This window comes from Serinus canaria, chromosome 9, assembly GCF_022539315.1.
Source record: "Serinus canaria isolate serCan28SL12 chromosome 9, serCan2020, whole genome shotgun sequence".
NCBI lineage: Eukaryota > Metazoa > Chordata > Aves > Passeriformes > Fringillidae > Serinus > Serinus canaria.
The window spans coordinates 9,166,869-9,194,055 of record NC_066323.1 but is presented as its reverse complement, the minus strand read 5'-3'; the positions used below and the strand labels follow the sequence as shown (position 1 = coordinate 9,194,055).

Below are 27,187 nucleotides of genomic sequence, written 5' to 3'. Positions count from 1 at the left end.
CAGCTCTGCCCACAGTGCCAAAAAGGCACCTGGTGCCTCCAAATTTCAGTCTAATGGCTCAGACTTAAGAAATCCATGGTGCTGCAGAGAAGGAGGGGCAAGGCTACAGATTCAGCTGCTTTGCTGAAGGCAGGGCTGGGCAGGAATGGCAGGGATATGCTGCTGGCTGAGTCTGCTGAGGTGAAAAAAATATTCAGGTTTCTCTTTTTTGTATTTCGTTCTCAGCAGAGTGGTTGTACCTGCTCATGTGAAACCTGTTCTTGCTGGGTGTTGGAAAGAGGCAAAGGGAATGTGTTTGAAGTAAGACTTTTTTAAAGAAATATGCTTTTAGCTGGATTTTGTTCTTTCTGCTGCTTTTCTGCTTTTCCAGGATGAATCTGAAAAGCTGAACACTTGGTTTTGTGCTAAACTTTTCTGTGTAATGATGAAAAAAAAATTAAAACCAGTACTGCTTCATTTACAGGTTCATCCTTGAAACAGGAGCTGGTGGTGCCAGGGATGGCCAGGACTGTGTTTATCCCAGGCATCAGAAGCCCCAGACCTGATAGGATTTGAGCCTTTAATGATTATCAGAGGGAAAACTTTCTGCAGCCCTCACACCCCAGGCCTGAAGTGCTCTTATGCAGTGGGATGTGCATCTTTTTCCCACACAGGGAAGGTAGGGGCTTATTTGAACCAAAACCCTGCACAGCAGCATGGAATCATCCAGGAAGTCCTATGCTTGCAGCCCAACAGCTTTCCTGCACAGAGCAGCTGTGAGAGGCAGGACACTGGGAGCAGGGCTGGCACAGCTCCCTACCCTGCTGCCAGGAGCCTCCTCACCCTGTGGCAGTGCCCCTTCCACGCTGGAGCAGCACAGCCCGCAGGCTGCAGCACGGCCAGCCCTGCACCTGCCGGGAGACTGCCACATACCCACAGCTGCTGGGTGCCCTGGGATGGTAGCACTCATCCCGGGCCGTGGTTTGGGATTTACTGCAGCTCCCCACCAGTGGATGCTGCCATCCCTGTCCCCATCATGGTCCCATGGCAAATTGCAGGGATGAAATGGTCGTTGCTCTCTCAGGGCTTTCCTCTTCACATCCCTTCGTGTCTGTTTGTGCAAGGGCCATTCTCCGGTGGGGTCCTCCTCCACTGTGAGCCCCTCTTTGCAGAGTGGAGTGAATTCCCAGCCATGGGCTGGCATGCACCTAACCATCCATTGTGCTGCAGGGATGAGGTGGGTCCTTTTCACAGCTTGCTCTGGTCAAGCTGATGTTCAGTGAATCATGGCCATAATTTTCTTGGGGCCATGAGTACAGCAAATACAAACTTTCCTAAGGCACTAGAAACAGGCTAAAAAGTAATCAGGAAAGGAATGTATGGACTTTTGGTGATGATAAGGACATGGGATGCTGTAGCACTGGTGCAGCCTGTTTGGGCAATTTTCCTGGGGAGCTTTCACAGGCCCCAGGACACAGAGCTGCAGGGCACCTGGGAAAGTGAAAAGCTGAGATAAGGAGAGAGAAACAGATCTGGAGAAAGCAGTGCAATCTTCCTCCCAAAACTGAGCTGGACGTGGATTTTTTCTTGGTGCTGTTTGAGTAGCAGAGGTTGTGTGGGTCCCTTTACATGTCCAGTCTTTGAAAGAAGAGCCTTTCCCATGAGAATCTCAGTGTGTCCAGGGGGTTGTGAGAGCTGCAGGAGACCCTGACCCTCATAATGAAAAATGCAGAAGAACTGTTCAAAAAGGGACTGGGATATCTCTGCTGGACAGGAAAGGAAATATTGCAAATTGGGTGACAAAAAAGGGAGATATCAGAAATTAGGACTGATTTTTATGGCTGAAAAACACCTGCAACTGAAATGTTACATTTAAAGGGAAAGGAAGGTCTTTAATCTGCTTTTTAATGGGTTTTGGGATGTCCCATACTGATTTGGTATCTAGCAGGAATGCTGGTGAAACTGCATCTGAATAAGGGCTGAAGGAACAGTTTGAAAGGACCTCTCACTTGGCTATGATGCTATTGGAAATTTGACCCATGAGAGGTCCCAGCTGAGCAGGCACCTTCCTGGGGTAGCAACTCCCTGTCAACTCCCTACAGCCCCAGGTGTGCCGTGGGTCCCAGGAAATATGTGAGTCCTGGGCAGAGCATAGATGCCTGGATGAGACTGGAGTCCTGGGCAGAGTATTGGTCCTTGACAAGGTATGGACCCTGGGTGAGATGCGGGTCGTGGGGGAAGGGTGGGTCCCAGGAGAGGTGGGTATCCCAGGAGGCACATTAAAGACTCAGGGGCAGAGCTAATGCACCGCAGAGAGGGCACGGTACACGAGGAGCCGGACTAGGACGCCCCCGAGTTCCCAGATCCTAATGAGAGTGCCATCAGCAGCGGGGAGGGTCCTCAGGGGGACGTGTGGGGTGTCACCCTTTAACTCCTTGTCCTGGGAGCACTGGGGAGGTGTCTTTGCTGGGGCGGGCGGGGGGGACGGGACAGAGGGGCAGGGCAAGAGTTAACCTACCTGCTCTGTCATCCATCTCTAGGCTCCACCTCAGAGAGAGAGGGGAGGGAAAAGAGAAAAAGTAGAAAAAAAAAAAGAAAAAAGAAGAGGAGGAAGAGTGCAGAGAGTAGCGCCCGGACAGCGGGCAGCCCGGCCAGCAGCGGAGCGGCCGCCCCGTCCCACTCCCAGCATGTTCCAGTGGTGAGTGATCTCCGGGGAACGCGGAGCCTGAGCCCCGCTCCTGCCCCACTCCCGCACCGAATCCCGGTATCCCTGGCTCCGCCGTCCCGTGTCCTCCGCTCTTGCTGCCCGGCACTGCCGTCCCGACCTGCGTCCTGCCCGGAGCCGGGGGACTGCGAGGAGCCCTCCCCACCGCGTCCCTCTCGAGAGTCGCTCCGGGAGTGGCTGGCCGGGGTAGGACAGCTCTGGTGGGGTCGGTGGGCATGCGGAAGCGACTAAGGACGGAGTGTGTCATTAAGAGTCCCCTGTCCGTCTGTCCCCATGCCAGGAGCGACACTCTCGCCGCCGCGGCTCTGCGGGACTCCCAGGCGGGGTCTTGCTGGCCGCGGTACCCCGGAGAAGGTTCTCTGAGGGTTCGCTCCCGACACGAATTTCTCTCCATCCCGGGGCACCGGAGCTGCGGCCCGGAGGGAGGTGGATGGGGACAACGGGCAGAGGCGGCCGGTTGGTGCCCCCCAATCCCTGGGGTTGCCTTTCCCAGCTTTTCCCTGGGTTCGTGTGGAGGGGCCGGGGGCAGCAGGGCTACAACCCTGCCCGGTAGGGTTCCATCCCACCGCAGCGCCAGTCTTGGGGTAGATGCCCTCGCCCGGGGCAATACTCGGGGTTTCGGCTCTTGCCCCGTCCCCAGAAGCGTGGTTTTACGGCCTTGTATTTAAACCAGACGGCTTTTATGAGGAGGGGACGCGTCTCCGGGTATGGCGAGCTGCGGCTCCGCTTGGTGCTTGCACCCAGCTATTGCATAGGCTACTTCTGGGGACATTTGTGTTCTTTCTGCCTAGCATCTGCCCCTTTGTAAGATCCCCTGTCCAAATCCTTGGCGCTTCCAACAGACAGGACTCTATGCTGGCGGTGACTGGGTCTAACTGAGGGGACAGCAAAAGCCCCTATCACATAAATATATAGCGCTGGCGGATCAAAGAGGTTTTCACGTGAATCCAAAGTGAATGGGATAGGGATAGAGAGCCCCTGTCTCCCGGGGCCTCATCTGCCCTCGAGCATCAACACCTGAAAGGGATACTGCCCACGTCTAATTTGGAGTTTATGTTTAACTGCCTGGTGGCAAAGCCACCTCACAGGGAGGTTTTTGAAGTTTCCTTGGTGGATAAAAGGGAAGAGGAGGACCGTGTTAAGACCTTTTGAAAGCTCTCTTGACGGCACCAACACCAGCAGTTGGGGCAGACAGACCTGACTGGCACCGATGGCGGCCCCCCCAAATCCTTGGTTTGATATGGGAATTGCCTGCGGTTGTAGCTCAGGGTCCTCCCAGTCCCCACCACTTACCTGGCAGTGCAGAGACAGGGTTTCTGCAGGTCAGAGGTGGCTGTGGATCTCCTGGTTCCTGCTGGACCTGGTGGGACCCCGTGGTTTGCAGTCAGACCAGTAGGAAAAATCCCAAATAGGTTCTTGTAACAAAGCAGGAATTGCACTGGTGAGAACTTCAGGGTCCACTGAAGGAAGGAGGAATAAGTTTCTGTGCTGTTGTGCAACACCTCACCTACAAACATACCCAGGCCACTTGACAGTCCACCTCTTAATAAAAGCTGGAATTGTCCCATCAACCCTGGGTCAAAACCTTCTGTCCCAAGGAGAGTATGGGGGTCAGTGCACCCATGCACTGTTAGGCAGAGTCTGCTAAGGCTGGGACCATCTGTGCCAGTTAGTGACAGCCCTACCTATGCAAATTGTTAAAATCTGTATCTGTAATTCCCTGCCCTTTGGCTTCTGGGGAAAGTCTGGCCATCCTTCAGGCTATTTTATTGCTTGTTGTCCTTGGATGGCGGGGAGTGTAAGAATGTGGTGGGACAGGACAGGATGGGATGGGATGGGATTGATGCAAATGAAACTACTATACAGGGTGACAGGGGTTATTTCTGCAGCAGAAATTCTGCAGCATTTTTTTGCCGGGTATGGATAAGAGGTTTTAAACATTGCTTGGCTGTGCTTAGAGTAAAGTTGTCTTGGAACTGAAGGGTTTGTAAGAATAAGCTCCAAGTTGTGCAGGCAGGGCTGGAGAGGGTTAAGGGAATGGTGAGATCTAATCAGAACTGCTCCCTCATCAGTCTCAGATGAGTGGCCGCATACAAAACCGGATGAGGAATATCTATCCATTTATCCTTAATTACTTATTTCCACGCTCCCACAGTCCACACTAGTGATCACAGTTTTCCCACGACAACATTGAGCTCAAAAGTTCTTTGTGCTTCAGAGCGAAGCCAGAGACAGGAGCTCCTGGTTCCCATCTGGGATTGCTGCATTTCAGGGTGAGTGGAACCCCCTAGCACAGAGTTGTCTCCTGCCCTGGTGAGTCTGATGACCTATGGGGTGTCCCATAGGTGTTTTGGTGCAGCCTGAGGCCCAAAACTCCAGCAGCTTTATGGTGGTTCTGATCACAATCCAGTCCCCAGGTCTAGGAGAGTTTTGCGCCTTTTTGGGTTTTTTTGTCTGTCTGGAAAATACTTGGGTTAAATGTTTCAGATTTCAGCCCCAAACTCCTTCTCTGGACTGTCCTGAAGTGAAGGTGCCATCTGCCTGCTAGAGATGACTCTGGATTTTTCTGGCTCTGACAGGAACAGGGGGCTGAGGGCTGTCCCCCGTGGGTGCCACCCAGGCTGGGATGTGCTTCTGACATGAAGAGGACAGGCACAGGGGCATCCCAAGACCAGTGCCACATCTGTCTCCGTCAGTTCCGCAACCCAGTGGCAGGAAAAGGGGGTTCAAGGACTGCCAAGCACCTTGTGTCAGAGCAGACAGAGATGGGGCTGCCCTTGGGAAGCTTTTGGGAGTGGAGACAAGGAGCTCAGCTGCCATCCTCCCATGCCCAGTGCTCATCTGCACAAGGAGATGGCCCAAGGTGGCTGGAACACGCAGGACTGAGGCAGGAGGAAGTTGGTAGAGTGTGTAGCTGAGTGCTCAGGAGCTACATTTTGCAGCTGGGCAGAGAGGGCAGTTCCCCTCTTCTGTGGCAGTGGGATGAGAAACCCACCTTTAGCTGAATGGAAAAGCAGGCTGGGGAGGAACTATGCATCAATAATCTCCAAGTGCAGCCTTCCTGCAGTCCCAAGGACCTCAGGAGGATCCTGCTCAAGCTCCCCATGAACTCCATCCAGAGTTTGTCCCTGAGCCAGCAGCTTCCCAGGGCTATAGGTCTGCAGCAGAGGAGAGCAGCAGGATGGCCCCAGGAAGAACTGGGTTGGACCTACTCATTTCCTGCACACCCTGGATGTGCAGACACCTGGTTTGTCACAGGTGGGCAAATCTACCCACCCAATCTGCCCTGCATCTGCTGCTCCTTATCACCACAAAGGAAGCAACGGGACCCAAGAGCTGCCCAAATGCCCAGGAGTGCCCCCAGAAATACTGGTTCACAAGGTGGTTGTAGATTTAGGGACGTCTTTTTCCCACTGAACCACTAAATTTTACTCAAATGGCTTTCTTTTTTTGTCCTGATGTGCCACTTTGAAATGAAACAGCAATGCTAGTTTCATGTTGACTCCCATGGTCTTCCCAGCTCTGGTTTCTCAGTCCTGTGTAACCTGTGATGCCAGTCTAGGCCATGGACAGTATGTCTGTCTTGGAGCTAAGGCTTCTGTGGAAAAGATAATTCCCTCCTGCTCTTGTCCTAAACTACAATTTTCAGAAGGCTGAAACAGCAGTTTCCCGTGGGACTTTCTTCTGAAACAGCTGCCTTGCTGAAACTCTCACCCTGACTTCTCTCTCTCTCAGCCCATTTTCATTTTTCCTGTGAACCCTTCCCTGATCTTAGTACTGAGGTTACCAGATGACACTGCAACCACCCCCACATACCTTGTGCCTTTCCCTACAGTTAAGCATGGCCCCAAAGCCACCCCACAAGCAGGATGCAACTGGGAAGAGTATGCATTGAGGTGTCCTGCAGCTCTTCCCACAAGGTTTTTCCTCCTCAAAAGGTGATGGAACACAGATTATGAGTATCCCATGACCTCTCAAGAAAGTGCTTTTGCAGACAAACCTCTTTAAGCCTGTATATTCTTCTCCTTAACCCCTTGTTTCTTCCCTTTAGGAAGAAGACCATCTACAAAACAGTTTGTCTCTCCTTCTTGCTCATCGTTACAGTGACGGTGCTGCAGCGTGGAATGGCCCCAAACCAGTTCATGCAGGGCCAGCAGCAGAAAGAACTGCCCCCTGCAGAGCCCTTGAAATCACAGAAGAGAGACAATGCCTTCTCCATCAGCAGCAGTTTCTGGAAGACCAAGAAGGAGAAAGCTCCTGTGAAGGAGGAGAGCGGGACAGCAAAGCAAACAAAATCCTGGGATGTTACCACTACCAACTGCTCAGCCAACCAGAACTTAAGCAAGGTGGATTGGTTCAAAGGGCTGGAGCCCAACTTCCAGCAGTTCCTGCTCTATCGGCACTGCCGCTACTTCCCCATGCTGATCAACCACCCAGAGAAGTGCAGCGGGGATGTCTACCTGCTCATTGTGGTCAAGTCCATCATCACACAGCACGACCGCCGCGAGGTCATCCGCAGGACCTGGGGCCAAGAGAAGGAGGTGGAGGGCAAGAGGATCAGGACGCTGTTCTTGCTGGGCACTGCCTCCAAGGAGGAGGAGAGAGCCAACCACCAGAAACTGCTAGATTATGAGAACCACATCTATGGGGACATCTTGCAGTGGGATTTCCTGGACAGCTTCTTCAACCTCACCCTCAAAGAGGTCCATTTCCTGAAGTGGGTTGACATCTACTGTGACAACATCCGCTTCATCTTCAAAGGCGATGACGATGTGTTTGTGAGTCCCAGCAATATCCTGGAGTTCCTGGAGGACAAGAAGGAGGGAGAGGACCTCTTTGTGGGAGATGTCCTCTACAGGGCCAGGCCAATCCGTAAGAAGGAGAACAAGTACTACATCCCCAGTGCCCTCTACAACAAAAACATCTACCCACCCTATGCAGGGGGTGGGGGCTTTATCATGGATGGAGCCCTGGCCAAGAAGCTACATAAGGCCTCAGAGACACTGGAGCTGTACCCCATCGATGACGTCTTCCTAGGGATGTGCTTGGAGGTCCTTAAAGTGTCACCTGTTGGGCATGAGGGCTTCAAGACTTTTGGTATTGTGAAAAACAAGAACAGCAAGATGAACAAGGAGCCATGTTTTTACCGGAGTATGTTGGTGGTTCATAAACTGCTGCCTCCAGAGCTGCTCCAAATGTGGGACTTGGTCCACAGTAACTTAACATGCTCAAGAAAACTCAATGTCCTTTAGCTCAGTCTCTCTCGAGAGCTGGGACTGCAGGAGCTGGGACAAGTGATCCCTGCTCTGGGGTGGGGTGAGCCTCCGCTGGTGGCACACAGATCCTTCAGGGGCACTGCCCTCCAGGGTGAGGAGGGCAGGGACACTGTGCTCACGGGCAGGGTTTGTTCCTGTACTGTATTTTGGTTCACATATCTCCAGCTGGGTTGGGGGTTGCTGAAAAAGAGAAAAAAACCAACAAAACGTGACAAGTCTAGCACAAATGGAGAGAGGGAAAGAGGTTTGTGCTCTGCTTTAGGTACCTCTTCCACAGCAGCATGATGAGTGGAGAAGTGGAGGGAGGCAGGGAGGGATGTGGCACTGACATTTTTTGGAGATGTTCAGGGTCTGGCTATCCAGGGAAGCTGCTCCAAGGGAGTTCAGCTAATAAGAAGTGCATTGACCCCTCCTGACTCAAAACTCATGGGATTTTATTTGTTATCTCAAATTTCTCCTCTGTGTAAGGTCTTGGTAACATTGACCTGGTGTGCATTGTGTTCACCCCCACCAAAGTCCTCTGTGTCCCCATATGCAGCTGGGGAAAGGGGCTCTTCTCTGAGGCTGGCCCTCAACAGTCCTGAGTTCCCATCAGGGTTTCAGCCTGGCAGCTGGGGAACTGGAGTGCTTGTCCCTGTCAGAGGGACCCAGGCAATGGTGGCTCCCAGCACCAGCCTGGGCTGTGCCTGGCTCTCCAGCCCCTCTGCAGCCTTACTGCATGTGTCCTCAGAGGAATGCACCCAGCTGAAATTCCTCAGGGATTTGTTCCTCCTGTCAGGAAAGAGACTAGGCCAGCTGCCCTTGCCTGTGGCCAAGGAAGAGGAGGAGAAAAGTGGTGGCCCCCCATGGAGTACCCCAGGGATTTGTGAGTTCTGGGATCCAACTTCCTGGGTATCCCCAGGGGGTGCTGTGGGGAGACCCTCTCTGTGCTGCACAGCTGTCTTAATGGCTTTGCCTTGCAGGGGGACAACAGCCCCAAAGGGTCTGTGTGTGGCTGCTTCAGGTTCAGCCCTGGTTTGTCAGCTAGTGTGATGCTCCAGGGTAGGTTGGAGACATTGGTCCTGCTCTGGCATGAGAAGCAGGGTCCAAGAGGACAAAGTGAAGAACAGATGGTGTTTCACACATCTGTTCTTCTCAGGGTTGTTGCAGTATTTATTCTACAGGCTGAGATGCAGGAGCATGACAGGAATTGGTGTCACCAGACATGGCCTTTTTTCTTCCGGCTGAAAGGGCCATGAGCTCTAGAGGGGAGCCCTGGGCTGGTTGCTTTGGTGGAACCATCCAACAGAGAGACATGTGGCCACACAAGGGCCACAGACTCTCCAGCCCCTGACTGCAGGCATGAGCAAAGGCCACAGGAATGTGCAAAGCCACACATGCTCACACACGTGCTCCCAGGCACAGGCTCTACACACACAGATGTCCCTGTGTGTAGGGCTGGCATGCCCAGATGTCCCTGCAAAGGTGGACACACACAGCCACATCCATGGCCCTGACCACGCAGAACGAAACATGGGCACAGGTGCCCTTACTCTCTCTCCCTCTCTGGTGCCAGACATTGAAAGGAAAAAAAAAATTACTACCTCAAAGGTCCCCCTGTGCAGTGCCTTTTTTTTTTTCCCCTTTCTCTTATTTTCTTAATGTATTTTGGAAACAGGCCTGTTTCATTTATTCTAAGTACATTTCCCAGGTTAGAAAACAAATAAAAAAGAGCATAAACCAGTCAAAAAGGGGACCCACACTCCAAGCCACACCACTCTTAAAATGTCCCTGTTCAGATGAGATGCAGATTTGAAGAGAAAAAAGTGAAAGAGCCAGTGCTGCCCAGGACTCAGCTGGTGGTGATACTGTGAAACTGGATGTACAATGCACCAGGTCTCTGAAGCTGCAGGGCAGAGTCCTGAGGGCATTTTTGGTACCCACTGGGCTTAGGCAGCACACAACTCTTTCCTTTTCCCTTCCCCTCCCTCCTTCCAACAGGAGTGAGTTCAGAAACACTTTCCAAATTGATACCTCCAAAATTTATGTCAGGTACAGTACTTTAGGCTGTACATTTTTCCTGGATGCAGGGTCAGCTCTCACTCTCTGTAGCAATGTGTACGGTGAGCCAGGGCTGTGTGCAGACATCTCTCAGTGTTGTTCTTCACCTGGTGGGACCTGTACAGAGAAACCTTGTAGAGTTCGGTGAATATTCTAGTTTCTAAATAAAGGTTAAAAGAATAAAAAAATCCTACAAGCCTTCATCTCATGTCATTACTAGTGAGTTTCTGCTGAGAACAAAAACCTGGCTACACTTTGTCACTACTACAGTGACAAAGGTAACTCCTTGGAATGGGCATCTGGGGACTGAACTGCCCTGTTCCAGTTTGGCACAGCTTCCTTGTGGAGCCGGGCACAGTAACCAGGCTGGTGGGTATTTTCTCTCTGTCATGCACACTTCCTCTTTCATCTCAAACTAAACTACTTCAGGTCCTCCTGGTGACCTGCAGGGAGGAGCTTCTCATGTCAACCTCTGTGGCAAAAGCCACTTCAGCAGGGCTGGAAACTCACTGGTTTTCTTGAGCACTCTCTCCTAGTGCAGGAGATGGGCACCTCCTGTCCCTGCTACTGTCCCCACAGCAGGGCCTTGCTCACTTCCACAGGCCAAAGCAGCACCATGGGGTAACACAGCCCCTGGTCATGAGGTTTGAACCTGGCTGGGGTGAAGAGGAGGAAAGCCACAGGAGAAAAGCCACAGGAAACCGGTGGGTCTGCCCTTGGCATTTAGGCACTGAGGGGCTGTTTCCAGGGCTGGCACCCAGCTTGGACACTCCTGGTGCTGGGGAGCAGAGGTCAGCAAAGGGGACCAGAACACACTATTTGGCAGGCTGGGCCATCTGTCACTGGGGCTGGCTTCCCCAGGGCACCAAAAATTTCATACACATGGACAAAACGCAAGTGCTCAGTCGATCTGCTCATGGATACGCCCGCCCATTGCCTCTCCAGTGTGACCCCACGCTGTCACATGCCACTGCGTGCCACGTGTCCGGCAGTGGGAGCAGGGCTCCGGAGCGGTGTGGAGGCGGCTCCGGCCGGGGCTCCCCGGCAGTGCCCTCAGGAGCTGCCCCTCGCGCAGGGCGCGAAGGACGCTGAGCGCGGGCGGGTGCTGCCCCCTGGCGGCCGCGCCCGCCCCTCCATTTGCCGCCGGGCCTCGCGTGCGGCTCCAAAATGGCCGATGGCGAAGGGCCGGGGGCGCTGACACACGGCACACAAACCGCACAGCTCTCCAGCTGAAACGACCCCAGACACCACTGGTCTAGTTTGGGGCACAGGGAATGGCCTTCGGCAAGGCTCGATGTTGGAAAGCCAGGGAGAAATGACCAAAGCAGCATCAGCGGCTGCAGAGCCTGAGCAGGGCAGGGAAGGTCCCAGCATTGGCCGTGTGCCAGGAAGGTGGAACAGTCTGACCACGGCCAGAGGTGGCATGGGGCAAATGCCAGGGCAGGATCTTTCAGCAGGGCAGGGGTAGATCACACTAAGGAACCCCATGCCCAGAAAGGCTCAGCTACAGAGCCCTGCTTTCTGTGCCTATTTTCTGCACCCACCAGTCTGGGAAAACCATGTACTCAACAGCTGCCACTGCAGGGTAGCACGCTGTGCCTGGCTAGAAAAAGCAGCCAGTGACCACTGCCACAGGACTGAGGCCCTTCATCCCCAGCTGGTGCCTGACCTTGTGTGAGGAAGGACAGCAGGCCTGAGTTTGGTCACAAACAAGCAGCCACTCAGCCCAAACTCCTGCTTATGTATTTGCTTCACACTTGGGGGCAAGAGGAGATAATTTGAAATAAAGCACAAGAGAAAATACTTGTAGGAGAGCAACTGAACTGCAAGGCCTTAGTACAAGATCTGATTTACTTTGTTTAAAAAGAAAGTAGAAAAGCAATTGGCTAGCAAGCACCACCACAGCATCTTCAGTTAAAAAAAAAAAAAAAAAAAAAAGGTTGTGGCTACAGAGCTTACCTTGGCCATCATAATCCTTTCCCCTACTTCCTGCTAACAGCAGGCATATACTGATGGAGCAAAACAGGACAAAAGCTGCTGCTGTGACACCAATGACCTTAACCCAAAAGAGGGAAGGCTACAGACAGCTTGTTTCTCACAGCCTGACTCCATTTAGTGGCACGGAAGTAACACGAACCAGTTTAGGTCCTTTAATCTGTCCAAGACAGGGTGCTAAAGCACAAATGATAAAACATTCTGCATTTTTACAGCAAAAATGCTACAGAAGTTTATAGGAAAAAAAAAATTTTTGTACATGGGTAAAACATTATAAATTCAAGACAACTCACAGACAAGGGGTAAATTCCCACATCTATCACTCTTTGTTTTAAAAAGTTCCTTTGAACAGGCAAGCAGTCAAAATGGCTTGCTCTCTCTTCCTTGAAATGAAAATGTTATCTTCCAAGTGGCTCACAGTACTGCTTCGCTTCTTGGAATGTCCTCCGAAGGCTCCGCCAAGATCAAAGGAGAATAAAAACCCCCGGAGTCCTTTCAGATAGTCTCGGAGAGCAGGAAAAGGGAAAGGAAAGGGGAAGTTTATTCAAACTTGATCTTCTTCCCTTGCGGCTTGTGATCTCCACCTCCACCTCTGCCTCCTCGGAAGCCACCTCCTCCTCTACCTAGAAAGAAAATGATTGCAAAAAGCAGAGTTACCACTTTAATATTTCTATTAAGTGCACACAAATATATACATCTATACTACTGCCCTTCCAAACCCATTCTGGCACAGGACAGAAAAGAAATTCACATTCAATATTCTCTGGTAGCCCTACTCCATAACCCCAAGATGGCTTTGGGCTCATTTTGGAGCACATGCCCTCCGATCAGCAGCATTTGCTTCCTCTTACCTCCAAATCCACCTCTGCCACCACCTCTGCCACCAAATCCACCTCTTCCTCCTCGGCCACCTCCTCTGCCTCCACGACCACCAAATCCACCACCACGCTGGAAGTCACCCTTTGGCTTGGCAAAATCAAGGGTCACTTTGTTTCCATCTATCTCTCCATCTTCCATGGCTTCCTTAGCTGCTTTGGCATCTTCTGCAGAGCTGAAATCCACAAACCCAAACCTAGGAAACAGGTTACAAGAACAAGTCAGTCACATTTCACGAGCTGCAGCACCACCTACAGGTTCCAGATAGAAATCCTTTTAGAATCAAACACCAGCACTTCTGCATCCCACAGGATGTGTCACTTGTAGGACAGCAGTGGCTAATCACAATCGATGGAGCTCCACTGTGAGTTTGCCAGTACTGTACAGTTAATTTTCTTCTCGTGCGAATCCATCAGCTGCCACGGAGATTTGCTGGCAGGAAGGAGCTCATTGAGAAGAGGTGAGAAGTGAGCATGTGCTGCCCTCCACCAGTGGACCCAAAGCTGTGTGTTCTCTGCTCCCACCCCATTTACCAGCATAGAACCACCCACATGAGCGTGAGAAACACCTTGCATTACAGAGATCAGCTGAAGTGAGGTGCTCTGTAGCACCTGGACCCAGCCCAGGTGATGTTTAACCCACCCTTTAGATGATCCAGTGTCTCTGTCTGTGACTATTCTTGCGCTTATTGAGCCTTCAAACGATTCTCTTAATGTCTCCTCTGTGGTGTCCTCAGAAAGGCCTCTGACAAACAATGTTTTGCTTTGCTCTGTGAAAAGGGAGCACATTCAGAAGTCATTCAGCCTGAACAAGGCAACCTTCAGCTTCATAATATCACATCCAGCTTGCATTACTGGCTCCCAGAACAGCTCTCAGGAATAAAGGGAGTTTTCAAGGAACAGTTCAAGCACCTGGAATCCATGGAAACTTTTCCAAGACTGCAGTTAGAGCCTGACATCAAAGGATTTCCATCAGCCAACCTGATACTGCCAAATTAAGTTTGCCCCACTCCTTTTTCTAAAATAGATGCTTGCACCTTATCAACAACCATAATAACTAACTGTACAGACACTGCTGGATCAGCACTTGACTATCTAGAGGAATTTGACAACAGTTTCATCAGCAATCATTTCAGATAATCAGTCATCATATCCAGCACGCTTGTTTACAATGTTTGTTTGGCATGCTTGATTTTTTTAAAAGCAGCCCCAGGTTTGCCTGGATGGTGCTCTCCTGCCACAGCTGGAGATTGAACATGAAACACTTACGACTGAATCCTCCACCGCCTCGTGCATTCGTGTTCCCTTTCTGCGCACTGAATTCCAGTCTGATTGTTCTGCCTTCAATCTCTGTGTTGTTATAGGAATTTAATGCCTCTCTGGCATCCTCAGTTGTGGCAAAATCTACAAATGCATACCTGTGTGGAGAGGAAGATTCCAGTCAGCCTGGGAACAAGAAGGGATACCTTGGAGGAAAGACATGCAATGCCAGTCTGGGGGTAAAGTAAAAAGGCACAACCTACCCTTTAGGCCTGCCCTGGTTGTTCTGTGGCACCTTGATGGAAGAAGCTTTCTTAAACACTTCTTGAAGAGTCACTTCTGTAGCAGAATATGAAAGGTTGTTGACAATCAGGGTCTTCGACTCACCTATGGGGAAAAGTCAGTGCTGTTAAGTGCAGGTTTGGAGAGGGAGAGCTCTCATTCTCTAGCTACCAGACTCTGTAAAGGAGTTAAGAATACTTGTTGCCCTTTCCTCACCTCAAGGTAAGGCACAAAGCAAAATGCAATCTTGTTTTATTCACCAAGACCAGTCACCCCCCCTTGACTGAAACACACAGTAGAGACAAAGTGCATAGGATGCAGAGCACAAGTCAGGCAAAAGATCTGGTATCCTAATCTTCTTGCAGTATTTTAAGTTGGCATTACCCCCAGGAACTTCTGAAGCAAGTGGAAATGAATCCTGAATGCCATCTGTATGCATGTTACCAGTATGGAAAGTACCTTTCTGATGTTCTTGCTGGCTCTTCTCACCAGTGAAGTCAATGACCACAGCACGACCCTCGATTTCTGTGCCCTGCTTTTCCTCCAGAGCTTTGTTTGCCTCAGCTTCTGTTTTAAATTCAATGTAGGCCATCCTACAACACAGGAAAGAATGTAAGCAAATGCCTCCTTCCAGGAACAACAAAGTTTGCTAATGAGGGGGGAAAGATGTAAAAGAAAAATGTTGCAAAAAGTAGGACAACTAATGGAGCAGGTTCCTTAAGATAGCCAAAGAACACATAAACTTATCAGAACATGGCAAGGGCTAAAGGAACAGCAAACACACATCAGTCCTCTCAGCTACCCACCCTTTGCTGCTCCCGTCCTTGTTCATCACTATCCGGACTTCCAATGCGTTTTCAAACACCTCCCTGATGTTATCCTCAGTTATGCGGTAGGGCAGGTTCTTCAAAAACAGTGTTCTGGCATCTCTCTCTGCAAAGACAAGTTACTTTCAGGTTATCAGCTAAAAATCCCTCCTCATTTACCCCGCCAGTTCAGTGAGACTCAGCAAGTTGATCCAGCAGAAATTAACAGCAAGCATTCACATTTTCAGAAGCTGCAAAAGCAACAAAAGTTAATGAAACTACTGTGCTTCTCTTAAGGGCATCAAGTTCAAAAAACAGGTCCTAAAATTTCAGAAATAAACGTATTTTTTCCTCAGCCCTCCCAATATGCACTATTTCTTGGTATCACTTATACAAGCTGAGACTGGAATATTTGCAAATCTGTATGTAGACATTTTAGAAACTCTTAACTGGGCCATACCTTTCTTGTCTTCTTTCATAGCTTCCTTGCTCTTTGCTTTTTCCAGTTTGACTTCCAAACCCATTAACTTCTTTCCATTCATCTGGAGAGCTTTATCCAGATCCTCAGCAGATGAGAAGTCCACATAGCCGAACCGCCTGAAAGAACAGCATCCTTGAGGTCTCTGATCCATCTCTGGCAGCAGAGACCATAAACACAAACCTAATACCAATGAAGTCCTGGATGGTCAAGTTCCAGGCAAAGTTAAACCCTCACCATTACCACCCCAGCATCTTGAGGGGAACCAGCACCAGTACCAACACACTTGGACCCCTCTGAACAAATTTGTGCCTAATAAAAGAAAATTAGCAGCAAAATTCTACTGATGAACTCACTTGGAAGCACCGATTCTGACATCTACAACTTCAATATTCTTCTTCCCAAAGAATTCTCGGAGGCCAGTCTTCAGCTCCTCAAAGTCCTTGCTGCAGACCAAATTTCCAACAAATACAGAGAAAGCTGATGCAGGCCCTTTAAATGAAAAGATAGTAAAGTGGGGTTTTTTTTTAAGGCAGCTTTTAAAACTGGCAGCCAGAGTCCAGACAGCTTTAGCACATCAGTTTTTGCTCAAAAGTGACATCATATTTCAGTATTAAGTCCCTCATAATCATCATTTGTGCTGGGAAACCGCACCCCTGACATCCTGGACCTTCACAGTTACATTCCTCATGCAACAGAGTCCAACCACAGTCTATTAAACACATATCATTTGATGATCCCACACCACTTACCATCTGTTTTCTTTTTCTTGGGCTCTGGTGCACTTTTATTGGTCATTTCTTTCTTCCTCTTTCCAGGGGCTTCCTTGACAGGTTCTGTGCCAGAAAACAAAACAACACTGAAAGATACAGAACTTTTCCTAAACTGAATCAACACAGGAGCATAAATCTTTACACCAGTCATACAGAAGACCTCCAGTTACTCAGCAGTGTTAAGATTTTAAACTTCAACTCACTTTCATCTTCACTTTCCTCCTCGGCATCCTCTTCATCCTCCTCCTCTTCATCATCATCCTCATCGTCATCCTCCTCCTCATCTTCCTCATCTTCAGATTCTACTGCCTTGGCTTTCACTGGTGTAGCCTTGGCTGGAGTGGTTTTCTTCACTGGAACAGGGGCTGTGTCCATGGCTTCATCTTCAGACTCTGAAACATGATGCGCACAGTATTTATACAGTTCCACATTAAGCACCTCTTGAAACTAAGGAAACAAAATGCTGTTTAGCAAAATGTTTCTCATGCCTCCTGAAATTTGTATGTTCTCAGGAAAAAAAGTTTAATACACTTAATTTTTAAAAAAGATGTCTCTCCATTGAGTTTTACTGCATTAAAAAACCCAAAACCTGGTCACCAACAGTAAGAGGTTTTACTGACAATAGGGAAATTAACACCTATTCAGCAACATGAACAGCAACCAGCTAAAACCAGCTGAGCACACGCTGCAATTGTTTAAATTACCTCCCTCCCCCAGGTCCCTCTAAGTGTTTAATATTAAACATCTTATACCATCCTCTTCTTCATCGTCCTCCTCATCCTCTTCATCCTCATCCTCCTCCTCAGATTCTTGCTTTGCTGGCACAGCTGCAGGCTTTTTGGCTGGTACTGCTGCAGGCTTTTTGGCTGCAGGTTTCACAGGCATTGGGGGTTCCTCTTCCTCATCTGCACCAAGAGTACAAGTCTTTACTACTAAGATTCAATGAATAAGTGGTATAGGTAAAAAGTACTTAGAGCTTCCCAAACTTTTGTCTAAAGGCTCAGGAAAGATCACTCAAGAAACTATGAGATGTTTTACAGGCTGCGTGTAAGGCAGTTGCAGCCCAAGCTCTCCTCCATACTTCACCCACTGCCCACCTCTCTTTCATAACCCCTCTTTAAACGTGTACTCAACATTTAATGACTTGATTGAACCACCTTAAGTCAATGCATATTTCAAAGGTAACTTACCAGAATCTTCTTCATCCTCATCCTCCTCCTCATCATCTTCGTCATCATCTTCATCATCTTCTTCTTCACTTTCCTCCTTCTTGGCATTCTTTCCATTTTTTGCTCCTTTGGTTAGGACAGCAACCTTTTTAGGAGTTGGAGCAACAGCCTTTTTGGGCTGTGGAGTAGCCACAACCTTCTTTGCAGGTGTAACTGCCTTTTTCGCCGGAGTAGCAATTTTTTTTGCAGGAGTTGCAGCCTTCTTGGCTGGGGTAACAGCAACTTTTTGTGGTTTCTTCTGGGGGATCATCTGAAAGACACATTAGTGTAAGACTCATGCTGGCCTGTTTAATCTACCATTACTTCACTATGAGACAAATATACAGCAAGTGAAATCTAAAGAATATCCTTCTGACAGTTTCTTTTAAGTTACCTCAAATGCCCACCCTGATGAATCAATAAAGTTTAAACTCAGCTTTTTCATGCTTTCAGGAGCCTACTTAAGGAACATCAAAGCATCTCTAAATTCCCTGGTCCTGAACCAAGACCAGTGGTGTATTATTAGGATTCAGCATCTTGGAATTTTTACACTTGCACATTAACCACATGTGACAAATGTCATACTGCTTATTACTAGGGTAATTAGGTACCCACTTGCTTATCAGCTTTAGGACAGCTTTAAGACCCCAGCAGTACTTCCAAAAGCCTGGAAGTACTTAGCAGTTGAGCTATTTTCCCCCACACTACTTTAGTCTTAAAAAATCTAGTTCATTCTTTAGACACAGTTTAGTGAAGAACACCGACAGTTTATTGATACCCTGTTACAGTGTAACCCACAACCCTCACGACACTTCTGTAACACGTACATCCTTTTGACTCTATCTCTAGATCAATTACCTCTTCTCCGCTGCTCTCCTCTAGGTCAGAGGACTCCTCTTCCTCACTTTCCTCGAACTTTTTCGGGGGAGGAGCCATTTTTTTCTGTTTTATCTGATTCTTCGGGGTCTGAAAGAGAGCGGGAGCAGCACGTTTAGCTCCCGTGCTCACCCGGGTTGCCTGCGAGCGCTCGCTCCGGCGGGCAATTGTCCCCACCACGTGGCCGCCCTCCGGCCCCCGCGGCGCCACCCGGGGGCTGCGGGGTCGCGCCCGCCGGTGTGCGGGGCCTTCCCGGGGGGCGCTCCGGGAGCACCGCGCGCTCCCACGTGCTCGCTGTCCCCGCGCCCCACGTGGCCGCACTGTGACGTAGCCCCGCCCCCCCTTCCCCCCCCATCCCGCGCGCGCTCGCACGCGGGGCCCACCCGCGCCCCTCACACACACGGACCCCCACCTCGCCGCCCGCTCTCCTCCCGCCCCGCGCCGCCGTCCGCAGCTGGCGCACGGAGCACAGCGGGACAAGGGGGGGGGGGGGGGTTGAATCCGCTGCCTCCGGGCCCGCGGCCCCTCCCCTCGCCGCCATCTTCACGGCGACCGAAAGCAGGCCTGGAGCCTCCGCGCGGCCCGAGCGCACGGCGGCGAAAAGGCGGCCCGGCTCCCTCCCCGATACGCCGCCGTCCGCACCCGCCCGCCCCGTCATGGCGGCGTCCACCCGCTGCCCGCCCAGTGGCTGCGCCCCCCCACACCCTCACCTTGGTAATCTTCACCATGATGGCGGCGGTGCCTGGCGGCGCAGGGGCGGTGGCCGAGCTGTGTCAGGAGCGGGGCGGGCGCGTCCGGCGGGGCGGCGGCGCGGGGGGATCGGGCCGCGGGCGGACGGCGGGAGCGGCGAGGACGCGCGGACGACCGGGCCGGGCACTGACACGAAAGAGCGAGCGCGCGCCCCTTCCGGCCCCTTTGCTAGCCCCGCGTCAGGCTCCGCCCCCACCGCCCCCGCCTCGACCAATGGTCGCGCGCGCCGAGCCGCCCGGCCAATCGCAGCCCCCCGCCCCTCGAGCCGCCGCGCCAATGGCCGGCGCTCTGCGATCGGCCAACCGGAGGGCGCCTTACAGCCCCGGGGCCGTGCGGCGGGGGGCGAGCGCGGGGGGACGCACTGCCCGCCCGGGAGGGCTCGGCCACAGCCAATGGGACGGAGGCAGTTCGGCGCCTGCGCGCTGATTGGTCGGCGTGGCCCGGCCAAGGGCGAGCACGTGGCGGGCGGCGGCCACGTGGTGGGGCCGGGTGGGGGTCCCGGGGGTCCGACAGAGACCGGGGGTGTGACGGGTCCCGGGGGTCTGGCAGAGACCGGCGGGAGAGACGCTGCCAATCCCCGGCTGCCCCGGCCGGCCCTGCGGCAGCTCGCCGCCCGGCGTGCAACTGTGCCCGAACACGCTTTTGCCTTCCGCTTTGAGACTGGGTTCGTCCCGGCTCTGTCTCTGCCCCAGCGCTGTTCCTGCCACCTTTCCGCCTGGCCCCGCGTCCCCTCCCACACCCTCGGGAGGCACTAAACACCCGGGGACTGTTCGAAGAAGCATCCGTAGGTGCAGGTCAGTGTTCTACTACTGCTGAGGTTGTAGTTGGCACAGGAGCACTCTGCAGTTGCCAGCCTTCCCCTGGGAGAAAAGGCCCAAAGTGGAAGAAAAAAAATAAGGCCGTGCTTGCCTGATGGGTGCTTTTGAATTCAGTCACTGCAAGAAGACACCACCTTTCTCCCTGTGGAATTTTTCCCCAGTGGCTATAAAGTCGGGTTAGAAATTACCCCAGGGCAGAATCGGTACCCCTGTTTCACTTGTCACTCTGCTGGCAGGGCTGGGTGCTGCCTTGCCCCTGCCTGACACAGAGCAACCTCCACTGCTGGAGTTTCCCCACTGCCGTATGTCCCCTACTGCTTCAAACTGGGCATCCAGCCAGCTCCTGGGGGCTCCTGACTCAGGCATGGGTGACTCTAGCAGTTTGCTCTTCCAAGGCCTACTTGAGATAAGCACCTGACTTGGGGAACATGAGATCCTAGTGAGCCCTAGAATAAAAATGCAGACTCTCAATGAATGCTGTCCTGCACGACCATGATGCCCTTGAGAGCACACCCCAGGATTGTTCAGTGCCACCTGAAGCAAGGGACACACTGTGGGTGAGGGAATATGTCTGGCTTCTAGGCTGTCGTGGTGCCTCTTTCTCCTCTTCTGGGTAAGGGAGGCAGTTTCCAGGCAAGCTGAGCCATAGTTAAAGGCACCTCACTGAGAGGGGATGGGATCAATCAGCCTCTCCAGGAGTAAGCTGAGTCTGTGGAGAGCCTGCCACCATCAGGCAGTATGGGGAGGGAAGGAGCTGGAATGGAGTGGGATTCTGCCCCTGTTCCAGCCCTGGTCACATACATGCAGGCAGATGGGGATCCCACCTGAGAAAACCCCTTGTGTAGGGCAGCTGGACCCTGCCTGTGAAATAGCAATGTCTGGCTCATGTCCCACTGTGTGCTGCAGGAGCTGTCCCCAAGTGGGGACACTGCATGGGGGAAGCAGTGACACAGACCAAGTGTGGCCCAAGGGTGTGCAGAGGGATGGAATGGAAGACAGAGGGACTGAAAGTGATTTTTAACTGTCTGAAGCAACAGCTGATTGCTCTCCTTACCATGCATGTGGTGTAACAAAATCTGTACCGTGACTGCCTGGATAGCTCTGCTGCCTGTGCTGGGGCTGGCCTTGGTTCCTCCACGTGCTGTGGGAGGCTGGTTTGTCATGAGAAAGGTACAACTGTTGCTTTAGCCAGGGGCAGTTTTGGCAGCTGGGACACTGTATGTGTCCAATAACAGTGCCAGCAGTGGGATCTGCACAGGACTGGGCTGGCAGCGGGCCAGTCTTGGTTCCCAGCCCTGGCAGGGGACTTCTCAGTATGGCCTGTGTTCCATCCCTTTCCCCAGCAGTGTGTTGGAAGGTTGTCCTTGCCTCTGGCATCTCTGAGGCTGCAGCAGAACCCAGCATTTGGGGGAAGGAGCACAGCACCCTGTGCAGAGGAGTGAGAACCAGTACTGCCCACGGGGCTGTGCTAATCCATGTTCTGTGTCAATCCATGCTCCATATCAATCCATGCTCTGTGTCAATCCATGCTCCATATCAATCCATGCTCTGTGTCAATCCATGCTCCATATCAATCCACGCTCTGTGTTAATCCATGCACTGTGTTAATCCATTCTCCATGTCAATCCGTATTCTGTATCAATCCATGCCCTGTATTAATTAATGTTCTGCATCAATCCATGCTCCATGTCAATCCATGCACCATTGAGCAGGTCTGGATATGGCCCAACCCTGCCAGCTGCTGTTATGGCCAAAAAGGGCCAGGATACTGTAGAGAGGAAAGCAGCCAGGACATTGCAGATGCCAGTGTTTAGGCTGGGCTGTTCCCTGTACCCCATGTGTGGCCAGGATTCTTCAGCCCTAGCACTGGGCATGATGATACCAGAGTGGAGCAAGGCCAGCCTTTTTCTGGGACACACCACATTGCAGGGCTGTCCCTGCTGTGGCACTGCACAGCCCAGCTCCTCTCCAGGCAGCACCAGGAATTTCAAGGCCGAGGGAAGTCTCACAGAGAAGCATCAGTGAGAAGGGTAATTTGGCCAAAAGAGCAGGTTTGGCAGCTCTATTTGTGCAGTAAATATTCTTCAGGTCCTTTTATGGCTGTCTCTTGTTGTTGCATGTCTGTGGCTTGGGAGTGTTGATATAATTCCACAGTTAACGAGAATTTAGCTGGTTCAGTGGAGACCCCAGGAGGGATTTGCCATAGATTCTCAGTTTCTGGCATGGCAGACGCTCACCCCTGTGCTTTTGCCGAGCCTTGCATCGCTGGGGACACCTTACCCGGCTGCTGCTGCCCAGGGCTGGGGGGGAGCTGGGCTGCGAGGCAAACGCGGCCCCCAAAAGCCGGGAAAGTTGGGTGGCCAGCTCGAGGGGGAGCCCCGCAGGAACCACAGATGAGGTGAGTTCCCAAACGCCCTGTTCAGCCCGTGGCCGGTCGCGGCTGCGTGTTTCCACTAGATGGTGACAAAAGGCTGCGTGTCCCGAGCGAGAACCCGGGGACACCCGGCTCCCCCAGCGCCTCCCTGGGCGCAGCGGAGCGGGACATGCCGCCCTGCCTCCTTCGTCGCTCCCGAGACATCCCGGGGTGCATTTGATACTCGCTGGATATGAGCACCAGCCAAGTGCAGTCGGGAGGGGAAAAGTTTTACCTGTGGCTGGTGCAGGCGTCTGCTGCCAAATATTTGTCAGGGATCTCCAGCAAACACCCAGTTGGTATTCAGAGAAGGGGAAACCAGCTAGAAAAGCAATTAAACGTGTCCCTGAGCACCCCAACCTGTCATCACCTGCTATGGTGGTCTGAGCAGTGCTGTGATGTGTATGGCATGGCAAAGGTGACCAAAAAAAAAAACCCCCAAAAACCACAAAAACACCAAAACCCACTATAAAAGCAAATTTACCAATCCCAGGTCTAGGTGCTGCTCAAAACCTCTTGAACAACCCCGTCTTCCACTGGCAAATTCTTTTCTCCTCTTGGTGCCCACCTCACCCCACCATGGTGCTCTTATGCCAGCAGGTACCACAGCTGATGGATGGTGACAAAGCAGCGCCAGGCTCTACAGGCTTGGCCTCTCTTTTTCCAACTGCACAGTTCCCCGGGCCCTGATTAATGCAGGACAGAAAATGAGATGGGGCTGTGTAGCAGTCTAATTAAGTATTTTCTTCATTATCCCCCTGTCTGTGCCAAGAGGAGAGTCCTCAAGGATGATGAGTATAAAGTGGGTGCAGGGCTTGCTGTGACAAATGGCACTTAATTCAAGTAGTCACAGACAAGTGCACGTCCTCTGCCTTGAAATGGGCAGCCTGGGACACACTGGCCTGCAGGCATGAAAGTCAGCAGTGCCTAGCAGAGTATGGGATTTCTTCTCTGGGAAGTATCCTTTCTTGAGGTGGGATGCTGCAGGAATTGGCATGGGCCCCTGGAGCCAGGCATGCCCATTGTCACTCTGGCAGATGCTGGGTATTAACCCAGCACATCCCTGTGCCATTTCCTGGGGTTCATGGACAAGGAAGCCTACAGGTGACTCCCACAGGGAGTTTTGTACATGCAGATTTAGTCTCCACATGACCTCCAAGTATTCCTTGTAGTGATAACTTCTGGTAGACTGCAGAAAAGAAGGGGGTGTTTGTTTCCAGAAGGAGCCAATTCCCCTAAGATGTCCCTTCTGGCAGGCCAGTTCCTCTCCCCAACACCCCTTGCCTGGAGCTGGCAGCAGGATCTTGTGGTCTGCCTGTGACCCCCCCAGCAAGCCCACAGAGCCACCCAGAGCCTCCCAGCCAGGGGGACTCCCCTCTGGATCTGCTCAGCAGGAGAACAAGTGCAGCCCTGGAAAAAAGGATGTGTGAGAGAAAGTGGGACTGGAAGAGGACTTGCAGTAGGTGTGAGATAAAGAAGGCAAACCAGGACTGGGAAATGTGGAATAATTTGGGTGGTGAGGGGAGACCTTGGGAGCACCCTTCTCTCTCCATTGGAATAGAGAAAGTCCAAGTGAGAAAGTCAGTGAGATGGGAATAGGCAAGCATGTTGAAGCAAAGCATGCAAATCCTTTATAACCCAGGGGAAGTCAATCTGGAGCAAAGCTACAGGTGATCCCAGTTCAGCAATGCCAGGCCAGCAGCCAGAACATGCCACAGTTCCATGAAACTGCACATCTTCCTGCATTGCCCTGCAGCCTTTGGGAAGGATTTCCAGGACCTTTGTGGAGACAGCCCAGAGGAGGAAGCTCCTCTTTGCATGGGCATTTCAGTGCATCCTATTCATCTCCCAGAGCTGGGGCAATAGGGAATAGAATCCAGACAAGCACTGGGTCTCCAGGGATAGCTGTCAAGGCATTCGGGTAAAACATCTGCACACTCTTGTGGCTCAGCACATCTGCCCCTTGGTACAGCCCCATGGAGCAGTGACCTGGGGCTTTGTCTCTGCTCCCATTTTACCTGCTGGAAGCTCCCTCTGCTCCCAGGCCTGTGTTGGGCTATTTCCATTTCATGGCAGCTCCTGGGCACAAGGCCAGTGGAAGGCAGACGCTCTGCCTGGAACAAACCCAAACCAGGCGATTTTTATCATTTTTTTCCTTCTCAATCAAAAAAAGAAAAAAAAATTGAATCTTTGTTGAGTTCAAACTGGAAAAGCAGGAGTCTCTCCATACTCCCATTATAAGGTCACCAGTTTGATCCCCAAATACACCATTCACTTAAGAATCAAACTCAATAATTCTTGTGGGTCCTTTCCAACTCAGAAGATTCTGTGATATCAGTTTATTTTTGTGTTTGTATCTGAGTGAGGGGGTCAGCTCATCCCTGCTTGGGAGCCATATGCACCCATCACTCAGCAAAGGCAGTGGGCAGCATGGCATGATGAACCTCTAGCACCAGAACAGAGCCAGATAACATCAGGGAGAGCAGAGCCACACACACACAAACACACACGTGTCCCCAGAATAGCATGTCCCAGCCTCTGCCGGGGAGCAAGAGCCAAAACTGCTCTAGGAAACAGGCATCAGTGCCAATGGGAAATGCTGGCTGGCTTCTTAAGCTCAGTGGAAAATGTTCTATCATTCCCCCTGAGAGCTTCTGTCCTGTGCTCTCCCAGCTAAAGTTGCCCACTGAGCCACATCCATGGAATTTGCAAAGGCCCTGTTCCAGCTTACTGCTGAGAGGGAGCAGCCACCCCAAGGGCTCTCATGGTTGCATGGTCCAGCCATGGGCTGAGCTTTTTGGAAAGGGTTACTTTGCACTTGACTGTGCCTGCAGAGCTGAAGGACCTGGGCAGGTATCAAGGTGTACAGACCACCTGTGAACCTGGGAGAGGTCACAGCTTGGTAGTCAGGAAGACTGAGCCCATCCAGATTTCACCATCCATCTGCTCCCCTGCTGCAGCCAGCTCCATCAAAAGGAGGTCAAAAGTAAGAGCTGAAAGTGCTTTTCCAGCCCAGACCACTCTCAGACTGTTTGTGCCTCATCCCAGCAGCACACTGGGCTGTTTCACTTATCAGCTCTCACCACAGAAATTCCCACTTGCAGGATGTGAGATGAAACCACTGCTTTGAAACTTCCTACGACCATAGTTAAAAATAAGACTCAGACCAATAATTTCCCTACTGTTGGTACCTCAGATCTGAAAAACCTAGTCCTGAACGACCCAGTGGTGTCTCATTTAGCTGGGCAAGCTGTGATCATGATGTCTCCATCCCAGGAGGGAGGTGAGAACATGGTTTCTGGGGGAAAAGTCCTCTCCTTCCTATCCTGAGCAAGCCATCAACTCATCTCCCTATGTATGAAATAGGAGAGGAAATTTAAAGCAGACTGAAGATTACACTGAGAATTACACTGCATCTCTCCTGCTCAGTTTTAATTGTAGAGCAAAGAAAGCAGCCCATCGATTCATCCCACTGGGTAATTAAATGCTTAATGCTATTGACTATAAAGACATTAAGGTTCAGCAATCCAACACTAATGCATTAATAATCACTTATATCATGGCTAGGAGGAGGCACAAGCTGCTCCTAGGAGCACAAGAGTTACATGGGATGGGAGCACACAGTGAAAAACCTGAGGGACTGAATTAGTGCTGTGACAGCCTCAGGAGTGAGAGCTCATCCCAGAGAGCTGGGGAACAGGGAAGGGCTAGAAGGACCATGGAGGACAGGGCAGGCCATACCCCAGGGAAGTCTCCCTGGCCATAGCAGTGGGAGGGGAGTCTGGGCTCTGAGCATCAGTGCTGCCCCCAGCACAGCTCTACGATGTTGTCATCCATGGGAACAGTAAGATGAATCTGAGCAGTACAACCCTTTTATAACAAGCCATGGCAAAGGCCCCAGAACGTCTGCCCACCTCCTGCTGGGCTCTACATTCCCAATAATTAGCCGTCTGCTTTAGCCTATTTATTATGCACATGATGTGGAGCACAGGGCAGAGCCTACACATTGCGTGGCATTGAGCAGATAAAAGTGAGCTGAGTGAGCATTGCTCCAAGCTGGAGAGGCTGATTTGCTTGCTGGGAGAAGCAGTCAGCCCTCAGAACGTGCTGTGCCGGTGGCTACGGCGCCCTTCCCAAGGGAGGTCTCACCAGTAAAGGATGGAGGCGGCACTGCCTCCCACCTGCAGGGACCTCAGAGCCCAGCACAGGGCAGGAATCCCATGTCCTGTGGACAGGGGGGATGCTTAAGGGCCATTTATAGAAGATGGAGGAAGGAAGGACCTGCAGCATCACAGGGAGAGCAGCCCTTTTCAAGACCCTCCTCTGCTGAGTTCTTTTCCACCTCCCCAGGATCGAGGCGTTGTCCCTCCAGCCATGGCACGCTGGGCTACCCCACCTGCAGCCACTTCAGGGACACAGCAGACATGGACTAAAAAGCCACCAGAGGCAAAATTTCCACCCAAGCTCTCAAACCCATGTCAACAACCCCCTGCCCAAGGATAAGGGGAGCCCACACAGCCCTTCCTGACCTCCAGCATGGAAACCAAAAGCAAAACTTGCCATTTTCTCTGAGCAAATCCAAGTACAGATCATGCTGTCAAACCCTTATTTGACTTGTTTTTCTGGTGCCTCT

At 51.7% G+C, this 27,187-nt stretch overlaps 2 protein-coding genes and 3 non-coding genes across 5 annotated transcripts; 1 reads left to right on the top strand and 4 right to left on the bottom strand.

Annotated features, from left to right (window-relative positions):
- Positions 1 to 2,546: 2,546 nt before the first annotated feature.
- B3GNT7 (UDP-GlcNAc:betaGal beta-1,3-N-acetylglucosaminyltransferase 7) lies at positions 2,547 to 10,268 on the top strand. Its single transcript, XM_009089114.4, has 2 exons — positions 2,547 to 2,677; positions 6,756 to 10,268. Exons 1-2 carry the CDS (start codon positions 2,667 to 2,669, stop codon positions 7,954 to 7,956), a joined length of 1,212 nt encoding a protein of 403 aa, XP_009087362.1. The 5' UTR covers positions 2,547 to 2,666; the 3' UTR covers positions 7,957 to 10,268.
- A 1,879-nt stretch (positions 10,269 to 12,147) lies between these two features.
- Positions 12,148 to 19,434, bottom strand: NCL (nucleolin). Its single transcript, XM_050978052.1, has 15 exons — positions 19,284 to 19,434; positions 18,556 to 18,663; positions 17,680 to 17,968; positions 17,242 to 17,394; positions 16,693 to 16,881; positions 16,469 to 16,552; positions 16,073 to 16,208; positions 15,699 to 15,835; positions 15,239 to 15,365; positions 14,892 to 15,025; positions 14,414 to 14,537; positions 14,160 to 14,308; positions 13,534 to 13,660; positions 12,867 to 13,087; positions 12,148 to 12,638 (listed from the first exon to the last, which is right to left on the bottom strand). Exons 1-15 carry the CDS (start codon positions 19,299 to 19,301, stop codon positions 12,556 to 12,558), a joined length of 2,079 nt encoding a protein of 692 aa, XP_050834009.1. The 5' UTR covers positions 19,302 to 19,434; the 3' UTR covers positions 12,148 to 12,555.
- LOC115484008 (small nucleolar RNA SNORA75) lies at positions 13,211 to 13,351 on the bottom strand. The gene has a single exon (XR_003944765.1). It is a non-coding gene; the product is annotated as a small nucleolar RNA SNORA75 (small nucleolar RNA).
- On the bottom strand, positions 13,966 to 14,046 carry LOC115483997 (small nucleolar RNA SNORD20). The gene has a single exon (XR_003944755.1). It is a non-coding gene; the product is annotated as a small nucleolar RNA SNORD20 (small nucleolar RNA).
- LOC115483996 (small nucleolar RNA SNORD82) lies at positions 16,289 to 16,358 on the bottom strand. The gene has a single exon (XR_003944754.1). It is a non-coding gene; the product is annotated as a small nucleolar RNA SNORD82 (small nucleolar RNA).
- Positions 19,435 to 27,187: the final 7,753 nt, after the last annotated feature.

Bases quoted from the DNA above. Each gene is read 5' to 3' on its own strand.
- NCL (XM_050978052.1), bottom strand. The intron at 16,882-17,241 runs GTATAAGATGTT...ATCATGTTTCAG, and splicing joins GGACGATGAAGAAGAGGATG to AGTCTGAAGATGAAGCCATG. The intron at 13,088-13,533 runs GTGGGTTAAACA...CCTGTTTCCTAG, and splicing joins GACACTGGATCATCTAAAGG to GTTTGGGTTTGTGGATTTCA.